General features: G+C 48.6%; 5 protein-coding genes across 11 annotated transcripts in view; 4 read left to right on the forward strand and 1 right to left on the reverse strand.

Moving 5' to 3' along the window:
• Positions 1 to 822, forward strand: part of plekhg4 (pleckstrin homology domain containing, family G (with RhoGef domain) member 4) — a 47,467-nt gene extending 46,645 nt beyond the window's left edge. For both annotated transcript variants that reach the window (XM_041052444.1, XM_041052523.1), the window contains 2 exons: positions 45 to 108; positions 467 to 822. In XM_041052444.1, coding sequence (XP_040908378.1) covers positions 45 to 83 — 39 coding nt within the window. In that variant the 3' untranslated portion in view covers positions 84 to 108; positions 467 to 822. The remainder of the gene's footprint in view (positions 1 to 44; positions 109 to 466) is intronic.
• A 3,902-nt stretch (positions 823 to 4,724) lies between these two features.
• On the forward strand, positions 4,725 to 6,500 carry LOC121191415 (chymotrypsin B-like). Its single transcript, XM_041052587.1, has 7 exons — positions 4,725 to 4,875; positions 5,031 to 5,134; positions 5,243 to 5,322; positions 5,435 to 5,516; positions 5,603 to 5,783; positions 5,907 to 6,040; positions 6,185 to 6,500. The coding sequence occupies exons 1-7, from the start codon at positions 4,824 to 4,826 to the stop codon at positions 6,344 to 6,346; spliced, it is 795 nt and encodes a 264-aa protein (XP_040908521.1). The 5' UTR covers positions 4,725 to 4,823; the 3' UTR covers positions 6,347 to 6,500.
• A 3,539-nt stretch (positions 6,501 to 10,039) lies between these two features.
• Positions 10,040 to 13,310, forward strand: LOC121191495 (chymotrypsin A-like). The gene is made up of 7 exons (XM_041052688.1): positions 10,040 to 10,145; positions 10,833 to 10,936; positions 11,028 to 11,107; positions 11,588 to 11,666; positions 11,748 to 11,928; positions 12,646 to 12,779; positions 13,080 to 13,310. Exons 1-7 carry the CDS (start codon positions 10,094 to 10,096, stop codon positions 13,239 to 13,241), a joined length of 792 nt encoding a protein of 263 aa, XP_040908622.1. The 5' UTR covers positions 10,040 to 10,093; the 3' UTR covers positions 13,242 to 13,310.
• A 247-nt stretch (positions 13,311 to 13,557) lies between these two features.
• LOC121183128 (agouti related neuropeptide) lies at positions 13,558 to 16,037 on the reverse strand. 2 transcript variants are annotated; one of them, XM_041040012.1, is made up of 4 exons: positions 16,004 to 16,037; positions 15,176 to 15,398; positions 13,930 to 14,027; positions 13,558 to 13,812 (listed from the first exon to the last, which is right to left on the reverse strand). In XM_041040012.1, exons 2-4 carry the CDS (start codon positions 15,312 to 15,314, stop codon positions 13,621 to 13,623), a joined length of 429 nt encoding a protein of 142 aa, XP_040895946.1. In that variant the 5' UTR covers positions 15,315 to 15,398; positions 16,004 to 16,037; the 3' UTR covers positions 13,558 to 13,620. The 2 variants fall into 2 exon arrangements, with proteins under 2 accessions (XP_040895946.1, XP_040895955.1); XM_041040021.1 differs by lacking the exon at positions 13,930 to 14,027.
• Positions 16,038 to 18,464: 2,427 nt separating this feature from the next.
• Positions 18,465 to 18,717, forward strand: part of vps13c (vacuolar protein sorting 13 homolog C) — a 52,715-nt gene continuing 52,462 nt past the window's right edge. For all 5 annotated transcript variants that reach the window (XR_005894750.1, XM_041048785.1, XM_041048526.1 and 2 more), the window contains exon 1: positions 18,465 to 18,636. Coding sequence is in view for 4 of the 5 variants with exons in the window: in XM_041048785.1 (XP_040904719.1) it covers positions 18,537 to 18,636 (100 nt within the window). In the remaining variant the exon portion in view is untranslated. The remainder of the gene's footprint in view (positions 18,637 to 18,717) is intronic.

Raw genomic sequence — 18,717 nt, forward strand, 5'->3', positions numbered from 1 at the left:
AGAAACACTGTGTGCAGACGCTAACTGTGTGTGTCCGTCCTCAGAAATCTGCTCCAGTCATCAGCCCGGCCACCGTCGTGTGAGTCAGCTCACCTGGAGGACTGGACCGTAAGTCACCACGCCCCCATAACACCCAGCTTCTCCACCCACGCCTCTGACCCCAGACCCCACACCTCAGAGCAGCAGCTACGTTTACAGCTTCACTGCAGATGAATGTCCAGCAAAGACTGGGTGGGCGGTGCAGAGTCTGTGGGCGGTTGATCAGCTGATCATCGCTTCCTATGATCGTCTGTATGAATGTGATAATACTGACCCAGGATTCAGCGCGTCAGGAGACAGGCTGGAAAACAAACAGCCATTTTCACGTGTTGAGACACATGTTCAGTCATGTTGTGTCAGAAGCTTCACGTGTGGCCGCACATGTTAAATCTGTCATTAAACAGAGTGCGTGTCTCTGTCTCTGCAGGTGTGTGTCCATCCTGCTGCAGTTTGAAGTTTCTGATGGTTTGAACCTGAAGTCGCAGTTTCAACTAAAAACACTTGATTTTTGATGTAGTTTTATTTATGTTTGTGCTTCATCAGGTAAAGTTTGTTCTGTAAATAAGTTTGTTTGTGTGGTTCCACTCCTCACAGCTGCTGCTGGCTGTCTCTGTGTCCTGCTGATCCAGAGTCAGTCTGCCAGCAGCTGGTCCGGTCTGTGAGGACAGGTTTGTGTTGGTCCAGGATCAGCTGGACTCCCTGTACATGTGTGTAAATACCCTGCAGCTCAGCGTCTGCTGTCACTTTTCTTACTTGAATAAACCTGAGTTTGTTGAACACGGACTCGCGGTCGCTCTGGACTTTTTCTACACGTCAAACACGCAGAAGTCAGAAGGTTTGCTGCTCTGAGCTCAGCTGGTGTTTCAGTTGGAAGTTTTCCTTCAGCGTGGACACCAGCCGCGTCTCCATCGTCTCCTGAAACAGTCAGTCAAACACAGGTGAGACGTAGAGACAGTCAGGATCAGTCAGGTTTCATCCACGTCTGAACAAAAACATTGTTCTGAACTTTGGACTGAAAAGGACTCCACCTCCTCCTCCTCCTCCTCCACCTGTATCTGGACTGTACTGGTTCAGAGTGTGTCTGTCACTCACCAGTAGGTGTTCAGTCTTCTCCAGTTTCCTTCTCAGCAGAACCAGTTCAGTGCCCTGTGACATGAGCCTGATCCCAGCACCGCCTCCGTCCCATGGACCTCCACCTCCCTCAGGCTGCAGCAGCTCAGACAGGAGATCGTACGCTCCACCTGCACACAGACCACAGCTCAGACTGCTGCCGGGTCACGGTGGCAGACTCCAGTCACCAGACCTGATCTCAGGTCAGTTTGCTGCTGCTTACCCCTCAGCTGAATACTAACAGACCGAGACAGCAGGTCCAAACCGGCTCAGACTCTGAACCGGCTCAGACTCCTGACCGGCTCAGACTCCGAACCGGCTCAGACTCCGAACCGGCTCAGATTCCGGACCGGCTCACATTCCGGACCGGCTCAGACTCCGAACTGGCTCACATTCCGGACCGGCTCAGACTCCGAACCGGCTCAGACTCCGAACCGGCTCAGATTCCGGACCGGCTCACATTCCGGACCGGCTCAGACTCCGGACCGGCTCAGATTCCGGACCGGTTCAGACTCCGGACCGGCTCAGATTCCGGACCGGTTCAGACTCCGAACCGGCTCAGACTCTAAAGAGACGAGGAAAATTGGAACCAGTGCAAAGATGCGTTCAGGGTTTGAGCCTTGGTCAGGATCCTGCAGTTCGAGCGGTTTGCTGTTTACCAAGGAAACGCTGGTCTCGTTGGAGGGATCCGGGTCCGTCCCAGTGCCGCTCCACCAGCTGCAGCAGACCGCCGAGCACCGCCGACATCTCCGACACGCCGACACGCGGAGGGGCCATACGGTCGCTCTGAAACACAAAGCGGCTGCTGAGAGGAGAACCGGGAGTCTGACGTCAGAAACAGCTGTGTGACGTCTCCCGTCTCTTAGGGACTAACTCACTTTGACCACAAATTTCTTCAAAATAAAAGCATCTCCCTCTGTCTAACGTCCATCTGCCAGAGTTACCAGCTGGAGGCGGATCCAGACTGAGGGCCAGGGCCCAGAGAAGGTGGTTCAGATAACTGACGCTCATTCACCCACTGACCTGCAGGGACGTGGACCTGGTGAAGCCCCGCCCATCCCGGAGCAGGACATCAGAAACATCCACTTCCTGTGGGCGCTGATTGACGTTACTGAGATCTGCAGAGAGAGACAGACACTGAGACACCTGAACACCACCACCACCTGCTGGTGAAACTGGGAACAACCTTCAGATTAGAGAGTCTGCGACTGGTTCCACTGGGTGAAACCCAGACTTATACTGTACATGAAGCAAAGTGGAGTGGAGGTGGGGGAGCAGGTGGAGGTGGGGGAGCACGAGGAGGCGGGGGAGCAGGTGGAGCACGAGGAGGCGGGGGAGCACGAGGAGGCGGGGGAGCAGGTGGAGCAGGTGGAGGTGGTGGAGCAGGTGGAGGTGGGGGAGCAGGTGGATGTATTTAAATAAAACAATGAAAGTGATAAAAGAATCAAACCTGTTGTTGCACAGAGCCTCGTGTCCTGACTGAAGGTCACTCTTCTGATCCTGATTGGTCCAGACCGCAGACAGGAGTGAGGAGGCGGAGCCACAGGACACCTTTCCACAGGTGAGTTTGATTGGGATTTTCTGTCAGTCATGGAGACAGGGCGTGCAGCAGAGCAGGTGAATGTGAGAGGGAATCTGAGGTCAGACCTAAGAGGGAGGGGTAGCAAAGGAAAGAAGGAGGGAGACGAGGGAAGAAGAGCAGAGAATTTAAACCAGAGTCAGAAAAATAGAATTTGTATTAGATTCATTCAGGATCCTCATCTGCTGCTCAGACCCTGGGACAGGTGTAACTCTGCTGACAGGGGATCTGAGACTGAGACTTGTTTTTAATGTCACACCGTCAGGACATATATTAAATGAAGTAACGATACTTTGGCTCACAGGTGGTTCACACATCAATTATCCAACATACAAAAACATTCACAGAACATAGAATATAAATCTGATATGACATAAGAGTTATGAGTGAAAGCAGCCGATACGGGCGCCGCCATCTCACTCACCTGACAGGTGAAGCCTTACAGGTCAAAGCTCTGATCCACTTCTCTCTACTGGTCTGGATCCAGTGTTCTGGTCTGGATCCAGTGTCCTGGTCTGGAGTCAGTGTGCTGGTCTCAGGACTCCTGCAGAGACGATCAGGTGAACAACTTCCTGCTGTAGGTTAGTGTTTGTGTTTCGTTGTCAAGGAAACAGTTTGTCAGGAGAGAGAAGGACACACACACACACTCAAAGACATTGTGTGACAATTGTGGTGAGACTTATGGGCGACTCACCTGAACCTGATCCTCTGCTTGAGTTTTCTTCTTCAGAGTCTTGTGTCCGGTATTTTCTGTTACTCCTTCTTCTTCTGTGGGTGAAGGTGGATCATCTGACTGTCGGTGCCCCCCACCCACCCCCCCAGGTGTTTCATGGTGGACCTGTATCTGTCCAGAGTTTAACAGGAACCTTCAGTCTCCTGTTCTCATGTTTCACAGTCGTGTCTGTACAGAGTGTTATCAGTTAACATGTGACACATTAACACATACACTGACACAGCTGCTGACTGTGTGTGTGTGTGTGTGTGTGTGTGTGTGTGTGTGACTGCTTGTTTGACTGAATTTAGTGAGAAAGTACTGAGACAGATTTCTGTTGGACTGATGATCTCACAGACTTTATCCTGATCATCACTGTCATTCCTGAGAAAATAACACGTATGTCACAGCACATACACCAAGATTCAAACACAGGCAGAAAAAATAAAACTTACTCTGAGTCTCAGCCTTCAAACAGAGGAGTGTGATGCTCTCTGTACACGTCTCAGCGCAGACGAACGGCTGAATCCTCCAATAAAATTTTTTGCTGCACAGGCTAAAGAGAAGCAAAAGCAGAAAACACAGTGAGTTAATGTATGAGTCCAGAGACAGATGATGGAGGATCAGAGAGGTCACTTCATGAAAACTTTATTAAAAACATGTTCCACACACAGCAGACGATCACACAGACCCACTGGGGACCCACAGTTTTCATCTCTTTCTGCACCGTCTTTATGGACTTTTCAGAATCCTGGTTTTGGTTCCTGAGCTGTGTTTAGCAGTTCCTGTTTTTCTGGTCTCTTGAGTTTTTTTCTGCATTCCTGTTTTATTTTAAAGCCCTGGCCCTTGTGCGTCTGTTCTAACTGTACGGAGAGAGACACTAATCCAGTCACCATCACTTTATACTCAGGATCTCTGCCTGATCTCTGCCTGATCTCTGCCTGATCTCTGATTGATCTCTGACTGATCTCTGCCTGATCTCTGCCTGATCTCTGATTTATCTCTGCCTGATTTCTGCCTGATCTCTGATTGATCTCTGCCTGATCTCTGCCTGATCTCTGACTGATCTCTGATTGATCTCTGCCTGATTGATTTCAAATCTCTTGAAACTTTTTCAGTAGAATTGAAATAAAGCTGAGTCTGGATAAAAACTCCGATGTGCTGACTGGCTTCTGGGTGCACCCATCAACATGTTGGGTGTCAGCCAATCAGAGAGCTGCGCGTCAGGGCGTGTGACTCGTGAGAACGACCGTGTCGCCTCAGCTCTGATAAGCAGCTGACGGCTGAGCTGGACAAACCCCCGGGCACTCTGATTGGCTGAGGCCAGGCAGGGTTCAGGAATAAAACAGGAGCTCGGTCGTCCAACACACCATCATCATCAGCATGGCCTTCCTCTGGATCCTCTCCTGCCTCGCCTTTGTCAGCGCCGCCTACGGTGAGACCGGCTGCTGGTTTACAGAATTCACTGATGGTTTGATTGATTGATTGATTGACTGATTGTTGGTGACATTAACACTGAGGAGTTTGGGTTCACCCACACTTTATACGGCAGAATAGTCCTTTAATGTCTGTTTCCTGTCGACGTCTCAGGCTGTGGCGTCCCCGCCATCCCCCCCCAGGTGAGCGGCTACGCCCGCATTGTCAACGGTGAGGAGGCGGTGCCTCACTCTTGGCCCTGGCAGGTGTCTCTGCAGGTGAGTCAGCTGACCCCAACAAACACAAATACTTTCTTCTTCTTCCTCTTCTTCTTCTTCTTCTTCCTCTGCTGTTCAGTGGCTGAGTTCAGACTGTTTTTCTCTCAGCAATCCAACGGCTTCCACTTCTGTGGAGGATCTCTGATCAACGAGAACTGGGTGGTGACCGCCGCTCACTGCAACGTCAGGTGAGACATCCCAGCTCAGTCTGTGGCGCAGAGGATCAGAGACGTCTCTGACCTGTAACAGGAGACGATGCTTTGAGTCTGAACGTGCTTCCTGTTTCCTGTTTCCTGTCAGGACCTACCACCGTGTGATCGCTGGAGAACACAACAAGGGCTTTGGCTCTGTCGAGGACGTCCAGCAGCTGAAGCCTGCCAAGGTGAGACTCTCCCATCAGCCAATCAGCTTTCACTAACAGCTTTCACTCCCTCCACTAACCCCCTCCCCCACCACCTCCTGTCCCAGGTCTTCACCCACCCCCAGTGGAACCCCCGCACCATCAACAATGACATCGCCCTCATCAAGCTGGCCACCCCCGCCCGCCTGGGTACCAACGTGTCCCCCGTCTGCCTCGCAGAGTCCACTGACGTCTTCGCTGCCGGCATGACCTGCGTCACCTCCGGCTGGGGTCTGACCCGCTACAACGGTGAGACAGAGTTCAAACTCCAGCTGTCTGTCGAAGTTTTGTTTTGATGAAACCGTCCGAAAACGACTCACGTGCTAACGATCCAAAAGTCCCGTGTGTCTGAGTCCTTTCTGTCTCCCACAGCTCCCAGTACTCCCAACAAGCTGCAGCAGGCTGCTCTGCCCCTGCTGTCCAACGAGCAGTGTAAGACACACTGGGGCAGCAACATCTCTGACGTGATGATCTGTGCCGGAGGAGCTGGAGCCACTTCCTGCATGGTGAGGCCCCGCCCACCTACCTGTCCCCCTGTGTCCCCCCATGTCCCTCAGATTAATTTATCCTTTGTTTTGTTGTTTGGTTTATCACCTTCTTTTCTTTCACTTCTTATTAATCTTTAGTTTAACTGTGTGTTGTGTTTTCAGGGCGACTCTGGCGGCCCTCTGGTCTGTCAGAAGGACAACGCCTGGACTCTGGTCGGTATCGTGTCCTGGGGAAGCAGCCGTTGCTCCACCACCACTCCTGCCGTGTATGCCCGTGTCACCGAGCTCCGCGGCTGGGTTGACCAGATCCTCGCCTCTAACTAAAAACTCAGAGGCTGTGCCGTCACCGGCGGGTTAACTCGCAAACCCCCCGGGCTCCGTGCTCCGGGCCCCGGGCCCCGTGGCCCTGACCCTGCCCGGCCTGGTGGTCTCACATCAGAAAGTGGAAAGTGACTGAAAATAAAAACTTTGAACATCACTGACTTTTCGTCGTCCTTTGAATTTGAACATATCTGTGACATGTGCAGTGTGTGTGGCTCTGTCGTCCATGTTTTCCTTTAACTCTCAGTAGTAACGACTTCATAAGCTCCATCACCTCCTTAACACATCTGGCACAGGTGTAATGTCCGGCTCAGTAGAGCAGGCTGTACTGTAGATCTGTCTGAGCTCCACCTCCAACACCTTCTGCATCTCAGCCATCAGCCTCGTCAGACCTCAGTCCAACACTGAACACCTCTGCATTAGATCTGATCAGTTTATGAACAAGCTACAAACCACAGGCCGTGACTCTCCATCCAGATGTTGGAGGTTGGAGCTAAGTCTATAAGTCAACCGTGAGACTCGTGTCCAACATCTGCTTTATTTCCAAAGTCCTTGAAAAATCTGCTGCAAACCAATCAAGACATTTTGCATAGAAATGTTCCCTCTGAGGATCTTCAGTCAGAGTTTAGAGGACGGAACAGAAACAGCCTCACCTCAGCTCCCTGATCCCTCCTGATCCCTCCTGATCCCTGAAAGCCTCCAATCGACTGATGTTTGGACAGAAATTTCCTGATGTTCCAAACAGTCTCGTACTGATCTCTGGATAATGCCTGATAACATAAATACAAATGACATAATAATATAAAACCTCCATCAGTAGAAAAACTACTTTTTACACTATAAAGCAGAAAATGAACACATTTATTTTAGTTTCAGGTTGAAAGTTTCCATTGAAACTGCAGCTTGAATCTGAAGAAAATGAAATCGGTCACATTCTGATCTAACATCCAGGGAACTGCAGTGAGACCTGGACTCTGCAAATTCAGAAAAACGTCACGTCAAACTCAACAAAATTCAGCAACTAAAAACAGATCCGTCACAATGACAGCTTCAGAACTACTGTCTCTGACTACTGCAGGTACCGAGTCCCATCAACACCCAGCACAGATCTGCTGCAGACTTCAGCCTAAAGGGACCAAGTCCTGAAACTGACATCGTGGTGTTCAGCCACTGACACTGAGCACCACGAAATTTTTCATTTTATGGTTATTCTGTATATTTTATATTTAATTTTTAGCTTATTTGTTACTTACTTTATATTTTTTTTGTGTTACTATAGTAGTACTTTGTGTTATCTTTGTTATCCTGCTGTAACAACTTCATTTCCTTCTGCGGATCAATAAAGTCTTATCTTAAAACCAAGGACATCATCCTGGACTTCAGGGAGCGCAGACAGGACCCAGCCCTGCTCTTCATAAAGGCGACTGTGTGCAGAGGGTCCAGTCCTTCAGCGTCCCGGGCTCCCTGATCTCGGCTGAGCTCTCCTGGACCGAAAAGAAGAAGGCCCAGCAACGTCTGCACCTCCTGAGGGAGCTCAGGAGGAACAGGTGTCTGCTGATGTTCTACTGCTCCTCTGTGGAGAGCATCCTGTCCTCCTGCATCTCGCTGTGGTCCAACACAGCAGAGACGATGGTCAGCTGCCCCCTCCCCTCCCTGAAGGATATTTACATCACCCACTGCTGATAAATGCCCTCGGCGCAGTCATGGCCCTCTTACTTACCCCTCACATACTTACTCTGGAACCTAAACCTAAAAAGGTTTGAGGTGCACACAGATGTTAAAGGGGAGTTTTCCTTGCCGCTGTCGCCTTAGGTGCTTGCTCTGGGGTCAGGCTCTGGGTCTCTGTAAAGCGCTTTGAGACAATTTTGATTGTGGAAGGAGCTGTGTAAATAAAATTGAATTGAATTGAATTGAATTGAATAGATGTCAGTGGCCAGTTTCCTGGATCTGAGTCACATTAACCAATGAGGCTCAAAGCTCAAAGGTGTTCAGGTGTTCAGCTGGACTCAGAGACTCATGTGGACACTGTGAAGGCCACAGCAGTGACCCCTCCTGCCCCGTGGGGGGAGCAGTCGTCCTGTTTCTCCTCTCACTGAGTGTGTGTGTGTGTGTGTGTGTGTGTGTGTGTGTGAGTCTGTGTAGTAAGTGACTGAATGTGTTAGTGTTTGTGGTTTATTGTGTCACTGACCCACACAGACTGATTTTAAATGGATGATGAGTTGTGGCTTTCTGACAGGTACACACACACACACACACAGATATACTTGTGTGTTTTTCATGATACAACGTGTTTCAAACATGTGTGTCGACCTGCTGCTGATGATAAACACTCTGCTGGGAAACACACACATGGTTCAACCACCTGACCTTCAACACACACTGACTCACAGCAGAAACACACTGCAACACAACTGCAGGGAACACACACACACACACACACTCACACACACACACACACACTCACACTCACACACACACACACACACACACACACTCACACTCACACTCACACACACACACACACACACTCACACACACTCACACACACACACACACACACTCACACACACTCACACACACACACACACACACACACTCACACTCACACACACACACACACACTCACACACTCATACACACACACACTCACACACACACACTCACACACACACACTCACACTCACACACACACACACACTCACACACACACACACACACACAGCAGCTTGTATAAACCTTCAAAGCTTCAACATTTAAATCTTTATTCGTGAGAAACAGAACAGAGTCTGATGCTCAGGTGTTTTATGAACATGTGGAAACATCTGGACCCTTTGTTTTCTGTTGTGATCTTAAAAACAGGTTGTTCAGTAGAAATGAAAGTGTGTGTGTGTGTGTGTGTGTGTGTGTGTGTGTGTGAGTGTGTGTGTGTGTGAGTGTGTGTGTGTGTGTGTGTGAGTGTGTGTGTGTGTGTGTGTGTGTGTGTGTGAGTGTGTGTGTGTGAGTGTGTGTGTGTGAGTGTGTGTGTGAGTGTGTGTGTGTGTGAGTGTGTGTGAGTGTGTGTGTGTGAGTGTGTGTGAGTGTGTGTGTGTGTGTGTGTGTGTGTGTGAGTGTGTGTGTGTGAGTGTGTGTGAGTGTGTGTGTGTGTGTGTGTGTGTGTGAGTGTGTGTGAGTGTGTGTGAGTGTGTGTGAGTGTGTGTGTGTGAGTGTGTGTGAGTGTGTGTGAGTGTGTGTTTTTAATGACTGATTCCTGGATTGTTTTTCCTCTGAATGTTATTTATGAATATTATGAATATTTTTGACATATTTCCCAGAATTCCGCTCTCTGGTCTGTGGAATGCCGTTGGAATAATGAACCATAACCAAAGTGAATGTCTTTGGGTTGTGGACACATCTGAAGACGTCCCCTGTGAATCTGATGGACACACTGAAACAGACCAACCAGTGAAGAGGAAAAATAAACCAGTTGAATCAGTGGTGAAAACGATCTCTGGTTCTTTGTGCTTCCAGAATTTAAGAGAAGTTTTCTTGGTTCTGAAAATCCGATTAAACCGAGCAGCGAATCATTCTCAGCTCTCCGACCTTCCTGCCTCCCCAGGTGGAAAACTTTCCGTCAGCTCCACCTGTCCAAACTCCCACCGTCCTTAGATAAGGTGTCCCCTTTCGCTCATGTCCCCTCCTGTTCCGTCCAATCAGGTTGCTCCTCAGTTGTATAAAAGCTCCTCGCTCAGAAAGACACAGCATGATCAAGCCATGGCCTTCCTGTGGATCCTCTCCTGCCTCGCCTTCGCCGGCGCCGCATACGGTGAGACAACGTCTTTAACATCACAACTGCAGCTCAGGGACTGAGGCATGCTGGGACAGAGTCTTTTTATCAGCAGCAAACCATTACAAACGTCAGGGGGCGCCGTAGCCACAGGGACAGGAAACACCTGGCCTCAGGTCCAGAGTGAGAGAAACGCAGGAAAGACTTTATTCAATACCTTCAGAATAAACTTCGTATTTAATGCATTTAATGCATAAGTTGAATAAGGAAAATTCTAAGTATGAATAATTATATATGACAAACAAAGAGATGCCCTGCTGTGGGTCAAACAGTCCGACCTCTGCTTCTTCTTCCTCTGTGGTTCACTGCACCGCTGCCTCTTCTGGGACTGTTCACAGGAAGAAGTAAAACTGAGACTGAAACTAAATTTGTCTGATTTCATTAAATCGTTAAAAAGAAGAAACACGAGACGCTGAACAGACGAACGCGAACACCAGCTCTGTGTTTATCTGTTCTCTGATCAGAACAGTTTTCAAATCCTGTGACGAGACGAACATGTAACAGTGAGTGAATCTGTGTCACTGAACATGAGTCAGGTCAGAGGTCAATACCTGCAGCTTGGTGTGTGTCTTGTTGTGTTAACAACAAACTGATTTAACCTTCACTTTCATGTTGTTGTCCTTGTTGTTGTTTGCTCTTCCTATGATGTCATGATGATGTCACCAGGTTGCGGCACTCCCGCCATCCCTCCCATCATCACCGGTTACTCTCGTATTGTGAACGGTGAGGAGGCAGTGCCTCACTCCTGGCCCTGGCAGGTGTCCCTTCAGGTAAACACACACACACACACACACACACACACACACACACAGGTGTATCTATCAATGAGCTCTTTCAGTGAAAGTGTGGTTGTCGTTTCAGGATTACACTGGTTTCCACTTCTGCGGCGGCTCTCTGATCAATGAGAACTGGGTGGTGACAGCTGCTCACTGCAACGTCAGGTGAGCAACACGAATCTTCACATGAATCTTCTGCAGTCAGAGCAGTGAGATGTGTCTCAGTATACATGAGCTGATCCTCAGACAGACACATGATTAATCATGTCCATCATGATCTGTTGATCATTACATTTATTTTCACACTATCCAGTCAAACACTTACACATCAACATTAAATCCAAATCTTTTTTTTCTGAACACAAATACAACGAAACGTTTCTGAAAGAAAACATTGAACTTACGTTGTAATTGAACTTTACTGACAGCGATGTTCTTACAGCCTGTTTTAAACTGGAGGTTTATAAAGTCTGATTTATCTGAGTAATGATCCCTGAGCTCTCTGTCACACATCATGTTACACATCACCATCAAATCTTTAGCAGTTTAACTTGTTAAGCTTAGCAAACTCAGCAGACAAACATCCTGTCAGTCACAGCTCAGGTGTGGGAGGGGCTAAATGATCAACACTGCTTCCCTGTGCAGGACGTCCCACCGTGTGATCCTCGGAGAGCACGACCGCTCATCCAACGCTGAGGACATCCAGGTCATGAAGGTTGGAAAGGTGGGTCACGAACGCACGCAGCTTTTCTTCAGGGTGTCTTCCTGTGTGTTTGCTGGTCATAACAATATCATTTCCTGTCAGGTGTTCAAGCACCCCCGCTACAACGGCTACACCATCAACAACGACATCCTGCTCATCAAGCTGGCCAGCCCCGCCCAGATGAACATGCGTGTTTCCCCCGTGTGCGTGGCCGAGACCGGAGACAACTTCCCCGGAGGAATGAAGTGTGTGACCACTGGCTGGGGCCTGACCCGCTACAACGGTGAGACCACCTGCGTCACAGCTGGCCAATCAGAACACACCTGTAGCACCTGAGAATCGGGGGGAAGTGCAGGTAGAGTGTGGAAATGTAATCTGAGGAGACCTCTCAGGTTGTAAGTGTTAACAATTATGGTCACACAGAGACACAGAGAGACACACACAGACACACAGAGACACACAGAGACACAGAGAGACACACAGAGACACACAGATACACACACAGACACACAGAGACACACAGAGACACACACAGACACACAGAGACACAGAGACACACAGATACACACAGAGACACAGAGACACACAGAGACACACAGACACACAGAGACACACAGATACACACACAGACACACAGAGACACACAGAGACACACACAGACACACAGAGACACAGAGACACACAGATACACACAGAGACACAGAGACACACATAGACACACAGACACACAGAGACACACAGATACACACACAGACACACAGAGACACACAGATACACACACAGACACACAGAGACACACAGAGACACACAGATACACACACAGACACACAGAGACACACAGAGACACACAGATACACACACAGAGACACAGAGACACAGAGACACACAGATACACACAGAGACACAGAGACACACAGAGACACACAGACACACAGAGACACAGAGACATGCTCACTGTGTATCCGTGATGTCTGAAGCCTGATGTTTCTGGGTGTTGCAGCTCCTGACACTCCTGCCCTGCTGCAGCAGGCCGCCCTCCCCCTGCTGACCAATGAGAAGTGTCGTAGTTACTGGGGTAACAAGATCACCGACCTGATGATTTGCGCCGGAGCCTCTGGAGCCTCCTCCTGCATGGTGGGTGCAGAGTATAAGGAACAGTGGAAAATGGATCAGCATTATTATTATTATGATTATTATTATTACGGGTTGTTTATGTGGCATTATTCATTTGTTAGATACTTTATTCGTCCCCCACAGCTCCAGCAGTGTCCACAACTTGAGATGAAATGAAAAACATGCAAAGAAACAAGTACAATAAAAGCACAAACAAACAAACAAATTAAAATTGGAGACGTCCGGCACAGAGCGGCAGGACTTTAAAGTGCGTGGTGAACAAGTTCTTGTGAACAGTGTTTGCTTGTGTTGTGTTTTCAGGGTGACTCTGGTGGTCCTCTGGTCTGTGAGAAGGCTGGAGCCTGGACTCTGGTTGGTATTGTGTCCTGGGGAAGTGGAACCTGCACTCCCACAATGCCCGGCGTGTATGCCCGCGTCACCGAGCTCCGTGCCTGGATGGACGAGACCATTGCTGCCAACTGAGCGTGTCAGAGATGGACAGCTTCCAGTTTCAACCTGATCATCAATAAATGACAGAAACTCTGAAATGGACCTGTCTCTGTGTCCCGTGTTGTTCATGATGAGTGTGACTGAGTGATCAACCTCAGAACTGTGTTTAGCTTAGCTTAGCATAAACCCGCTAACATGGATCTCTCTAGGGTTCAAAAATACAGCTACCAACACGTTTCTGTGTTCGTCGTCATCGTCACTTCATGAAATCTGGAAACAGATTTTCCCCAACATGTCATTTATTACACAAAGAGCACATTTTATACAACATGTAATGGACAGAGCATCAACATGTTTCCCATCAGCAGCATTTGTTTTTCAGTCTGCATGCTTCAGGTGTGTTCAGGTGTGGTCAGGTGCGTTTGGGTGGGCAGGCGTGGCCAACTCGGCGACAGTAGCAGATGGCGTTGAAGAAGCGGCAGTAGCAGGTGTCGCAGGGGTCGCAGCAGGGCAGTGGGTAACCCAGACACGACTGCTGGTGAGGGATGCAGCGACGAGGTGAACGCATGGCCCGACCCTGCAGCTGCAAGGCGGCTGATGAGTCCTGGAGACAGGTAAATTCCGTCAACATATAACATGTAAACAGCGAACTGAAACTTCAGCACTGTGCTCTTTAACAAAACCCTGGAGTGTACTGTTTCTTTGAATCAGCCACACCCACCTCATCATAGGACGCTGCGTCCATCAGGAAGTGATCCTCCACTGAGTCGACAGGTAGGAGGGCGGGGTCATGTATGGGGTCGGGGGCGTGGCTTCTCTCTGCAGGGCACAAGACAGAAAACGGACCTGTGGTGTCACATGTTGTGCACCCTAACCATCTGCTGTTTGTACCACAGGGAGTTAACTGTACACATGAGAATCCATCTGTATGCAGACGATACTCTCATTTACAATTCAGACACGATGGAAGAGGAACGTCAGAAACAGGAGGTGGGTGGAGAGAGCTGCCTCCACTTCACGCATGCTCAAGCACCTAATGATAACCAACATCCACATTCAGGCCTTCAGCTGTGGCACTGGACCTCTGCCTGTGGTGGAAGCTGAATGAATCTCAGGGCATCATAAAGTTGGTTTGTGTGCAATAAGCAGAACAAAGGAATCTGTAAACACCAGAGTCTTCAGTACAGTTCGCCAACTGACCGAGCACTGCTGCAGAGAACCTGCACCAGACCACATGAACAACATGGACCGTCTCACATGGACTTAGTTTACGGTTTCTTAGCAACAAAAAGAGTCTTGGTCAGCTTTGCTGATTTAGGATTATCCTGCTGAAATAAAGTGAACTGTATCTTTAGTACAAACAGCAACGTTTCCTCACAGCTTCAGTTCAGGTGACAAACCCCTTCCACACAGGTGCACTGCATGGCACAATGAAGCAATCCCATCATGCCCTGTGGCATGATGAAAACTGCTGAACAGGCCCGTTCGATTCTGATCTTGTATCAGGTAGAAAAGATCTTGGTGACTTAGCTTCAGTCACAGACCACCAGGCTGGATCAGGGTCAGAGACTGTGGTCCACAGATCACACCTGATGAGTGTGATGCTCATGCATTAATGTGATTATAAGGACAGACAGAAGAACAGCTTCCTCAGGTGACTGAGGAAAGACATGATCAGACTGTAACAGTCCGTCCACAGTCACTCAGAAAGGGACGTTACCTCTGAGAGTTCAGTGCTGCAGGAACCAGAGGCCCTGGTCTGCAGAGACATGGAAAACAGTGATATGGTCAGTAAGTTGTCCTTCACCATGTCCTCCATGAGAGGACGAGGCAGGTGTGGCGTCATCAAGCGGACAGTACATGGCAATAGGTTTTATTGGAAATGTATCTGTGTTTTCTTGTAATGTGGTGAGTTATGAACATACTGATGAAGATAATGTGTCTCTGATTGGACAGGTGTTACTGACCGATGTCTGATAGGAAGGAGGTTTCGGTGCGTCGGCCGGAGGCGGGACCGTCGTCCAGCTGGATGTTTCCGTGAACCAGAGAGGAGGAGAGACGCAGCAGACTGAAGGACCAACAGCAGAGCAGCACAGAGCCAAACATCCTGCTGCTGTCAGAGACAAGAAGAAGACAAAGAAGAATCCGCACCACAACTCCCACAATCCTCAGCTTCTCCAATCAGAGCCTCTGAAAGGAGGAAACAGAAACAGAGGTCAGCTGATTATACGAAGCTGCTGCTACATTAAGAGTCTGACATGTCAGACAACAAACACTAAAAACATGGACACACACACACACAAGACCCCACATACTCATCAACATCCATACATCATACATACATCAACCAGATCCACAATACTGCACACTTCAAAAACTACGACAGAACGTAAAAAAACAAAAACAAAACAAAAACAAAAACAATTAAAATTTATCAGGTTTTCAGACATTTCAGTTTTACATCACATGCATCTGCCCCGTTTGCACAGAACTGTCAACGACTTTGTCTCAGATCTTTGTTGGTTTCCTCCTGAACAGACTGAGCAGCTCACAGCTGTTCAACCAAACATCTCCCACATGAACATGATGCCGTGACCCCTAACCTCTAACCCCTAACCCTCACCCCTCACCCCTAACCCTGCTGTACAACGGTCAGCTCTCCCTCAGTGTCCAGATGTTTCAGGTTTCAAAAGATATTTTTAAAAACTGTTTCTCTCCAACTGGAATAAATCTTTAGTTTTAAAACGAGTTTTAAACAATAAAATACAAATAACATCACAGCAGAGGTGACTCACCTTTCGCTGGGACTTTGCTGTCTCTCTCTCACTCTGAGGGGACAACAGGCCATTTAAAGACCCCATGACAGGAAGGAGGTCACATGACCAGCTGGGGAGGGGAAGAGAGAGGAAGCAGGGTGAGTTGAGGAGCGGGAGGGGGCATGGCCATCATCTCTGCGTCATTCATTCATTCATTCATACTCTGTGACTTTGTAAAAGAAACAGCTGAAGTTACTGAGAGAAACAGAAAAAGCTGAGAATGAAGAAATGAGAATAACTGAGAGTGAAAGGAGTGAAAGCGCAGAGCAGAGCACGTCAGGTAATATCTGATCGTATGAACCACCCTCACTGATGGAAATGGGGTGGCCAAAATAATAGAAACATCACTCCACATGACACTTCACCTGTGAAACAGTTTCAGCATTACAAACTGGACATAGCTCCACCCGGGCCTGTACGCGAGGGGGGGCGGGGGGGGGGGGGGGGGGGGGGGGGGGAGAGACTGTCGGCTCCCCACATGTTTGAATTCATGGTGACATGTAGACATACATGTCATACACTACATGCATGACACATTTGAATTTTCATTCATTGTTTTAGACTGATCCATGCAAATGCACTTGTGTTAAACTGAACCACAGGGGCACTGTGAGTCAGTTGGGAGCTGGTGACAGTTTATCATGGGTGAACTGGAAACTGAACACAGCCAGGTCACTGACTGTAGCAGTTAAACGCACCACCTCTCTGTCATTTTCTACATTTCTGAAATGTCAGGACTGTGTGTTCCTTCATCAGCTGAGATATGAGTTCAAATGTTTTTTCTCTGTAGATGTTCACGGTTGTTAACTCGGTGTTTGTCAGAGCTCAGTACCGTCAATCATCTCACTAATGATCCTCTCCCTGTTTGATTGGAGAACATTGGATCAGCCTGTTCAGCTGCTTCAGTTTCTTCTATTATCGTCAATCTGCTGTTTCATTAAACCGTTCGTCCTCCTCGTCGTCCATCTGCAAACATGGCGGAGATTCTCTGAACGGAGACGTCACTGCTGCGCTCGGAGCAGGGACAGCTGATTACAGGCCATCAGCAGGAAATCACTTTTAATTAACATGTTTGTCCTTATCAGACAAACAACAACAAATCTCACACACTTCCTGTTTCAGCCTGAGGTATGTTTGTCCACTGGGCTGTTACCATGGTGATAGTGTGGGATTTAACAGATGTGCTGTTGTATTGCAGATGAACACTGGAGGTCAACGTGGAGCCTCAGACACTGAGGTGTTTGTTCTAAACCTGAAGAAACATGTTGACAGTTTCATCAAGGAGGCTGATAAAAACAGCTCTTATTGTGAAAAGCCTGCCTTGAATGAACAAACTGAACCTGAAGTGATTGTGATGTTCACACAGCAGAAACTGTTCACACTAAAATCTGTGAGCTCGAAACGTGGACGTAAACACTGGAACATTCACAATATCTAAAAACAAAATCTGCTTTTCAAATGTTTCATGAGGAAGTTCAGCCCGCAGCGTTGTTTCAAACTGAGCCCGCTGTTCATTTATCTCAGCACATTATTACAGCATGTATTGGCTTGTAAACTTAGATTGACAACCGCTGCTGCCCCCTGGTGGTTTCCTTTAAAATGGCAGACAGAGGAGCAGCTGTTTGTTTAGATTTGGTTCTAATGTTGTTGCATCAGAACTCTGTGGAACCTGGATCTGTGTGAACAGCAGCAGCTTTAGGAAGCAGCTCTTCATCTGTGTATGAGTGTTTCCCTCAGTAAACACAGAGCACCGTCACAACCTGCCTCACCTGAGACAACAGAGGGAGACACAGTCTGTAAACAAGGCTTCATGTTAAACAGGGTGTGTCTGTCAGCAGCTCGGCTCCATCTGAAGTGAACACAGATTCTTTAATGCGACAGATTCTGATTCTATCACTGCAGCTCAGAACAACATGAGGAGACTGTGAATTCAAACCAATCATGATCCACACACAAAGGATGGGATCAATATTTCATCTGATCAGACGGAGCTCATCAGCTCCTTCTCTCCTCTCCTCTCCTCTCAGTTTTGGCAGCACAAACACTCTGACATGACATGACTGCTTCACATGTGGGACAGTGAGGACATTGTGGGACAGTGAGGACATTTTGGCGGGTTACTCCTTCAAAGGGCTGTCTGAGGGTTAAGACCTTAGGGTTAGGGGTTAGAATTGGGTTTAAATTAAGGTTAAGCACTTGGTTGTCATGGTTACGGTCAGGGTAAGGTGCTGGGGAATGCATTATGTCCATGAGTGTCCTCACAAAGATAGTACAAACGTGTGTGTGTGTGTGTGTGTGTGCATGGGTGTGTGACGCGGACACACCCTCCATCAGCTGACTGATCGATGCTCTCCCTCACACACGCTGCTCTCCACACACAGACAGCACTAATCAATCTCAGTCAATCCCAGAAAGAGTCGATCCTTGATTCCTGTCATCATCTAAACCGGAAATCAGGTGAAGTCCAGCCGTCGCTGACCCTGCAGCAGGGTCCAGCCCGGAGCTTTCAGCCATGGTCTTCGAGTCTCTTGTCAGCGACCTGCTCAACAGGTTCATCGGAGACTACGTGGAGAATCTGGACAAGTCCCAGCTCAAAATCGGGATCTGGGGAGGTGAGCTCAGCAGCTAGCTAGCAGCTACCTAGCAGCTACCGCGGTAACACTCGTCACGCCAGATTTCGTTTAGAAATGTAA

Source organism: Toxotes jaculatrix, chromosome 1 (assembly GCF_017976425.1).
Source record: "Toxotes jaculatrix isolate fToxJac2 chromosome 1, fToxJac2.pri, whole genome shotgun sequence".
In the NCBI taxonomy this organism is placed as follows: Eukaryota; Metazoa; Chordata; class Actinopteri; family Toxotidae; genus Toxotes; species Toxotes jaculatrix.

Bases quoted from the DNA above. Each gene is read 5' to 3' on its own strand.
- LOC121183128 (XM_041040012.1), bottom strand. From the start codon at position 15,314: ATGTTTGGCTCTGTGCTGCTCTGCTGTTGGTCCTTCAGTCTGCTGCGT. The intron at 14,028-15,175 runs GTCAGTAACACC...TGTGCCCTGCAG, and splicing joins CTCCTTCCTATCAGACATCG to AGAGAAGCCACGCCCCCGAC. The intron at 13,813-13,929 runs GTGGGTGTGGCT...ACCTGTCTCCAG, and splicing joins ACGCAGCGTCCTATGATGAG to GACTCATCAGCCGCCTTGCA.
- LOC121191495 (XM_041052688.1), top strand. From the start codon at position 10,094: ATGGCCTTCCTGTGGATCCTCTCCTGCCTCGCCTTCGCCGGCGCCGCA. The intron at 10,146-10,832 runs GTGAGACAACGT...TGATGTCACCAG, and splicing joins CTTCGCCGGCGCCGCATACG to GTTGCGGCACTCCCGCCATC. The intron at 11,929-12,645 runs GTGAGACCACCT...TGGGTGTTGCAG, and splicing joins GGGCCTGACCCGCTACAACG to CTCCTGACACTCCTGCCCTG.
- LOC121191415 (XM_041052587.1), top strand. From the start codon at position 4,824: ATGGCCTTCCTCTGGATCCTCTCCTGCCTCGCCTTTGTCAGCGCCGCC. The intron at 5,784-5,906 runs GTGAGACAGAGT...TGTCTCCCACAG, and splicing joins GGGTCTGACCCGCTACAACG to CTCCCAGTACTCCCAACAAG. The intron at 6,041-6,184 runs GTGAGGCCCCGC...TTGTGTTTTCAG, and splicing joins CTGGAGCCACTTCCTGCATG to GGCGACTCTGGCGGCCCTCT.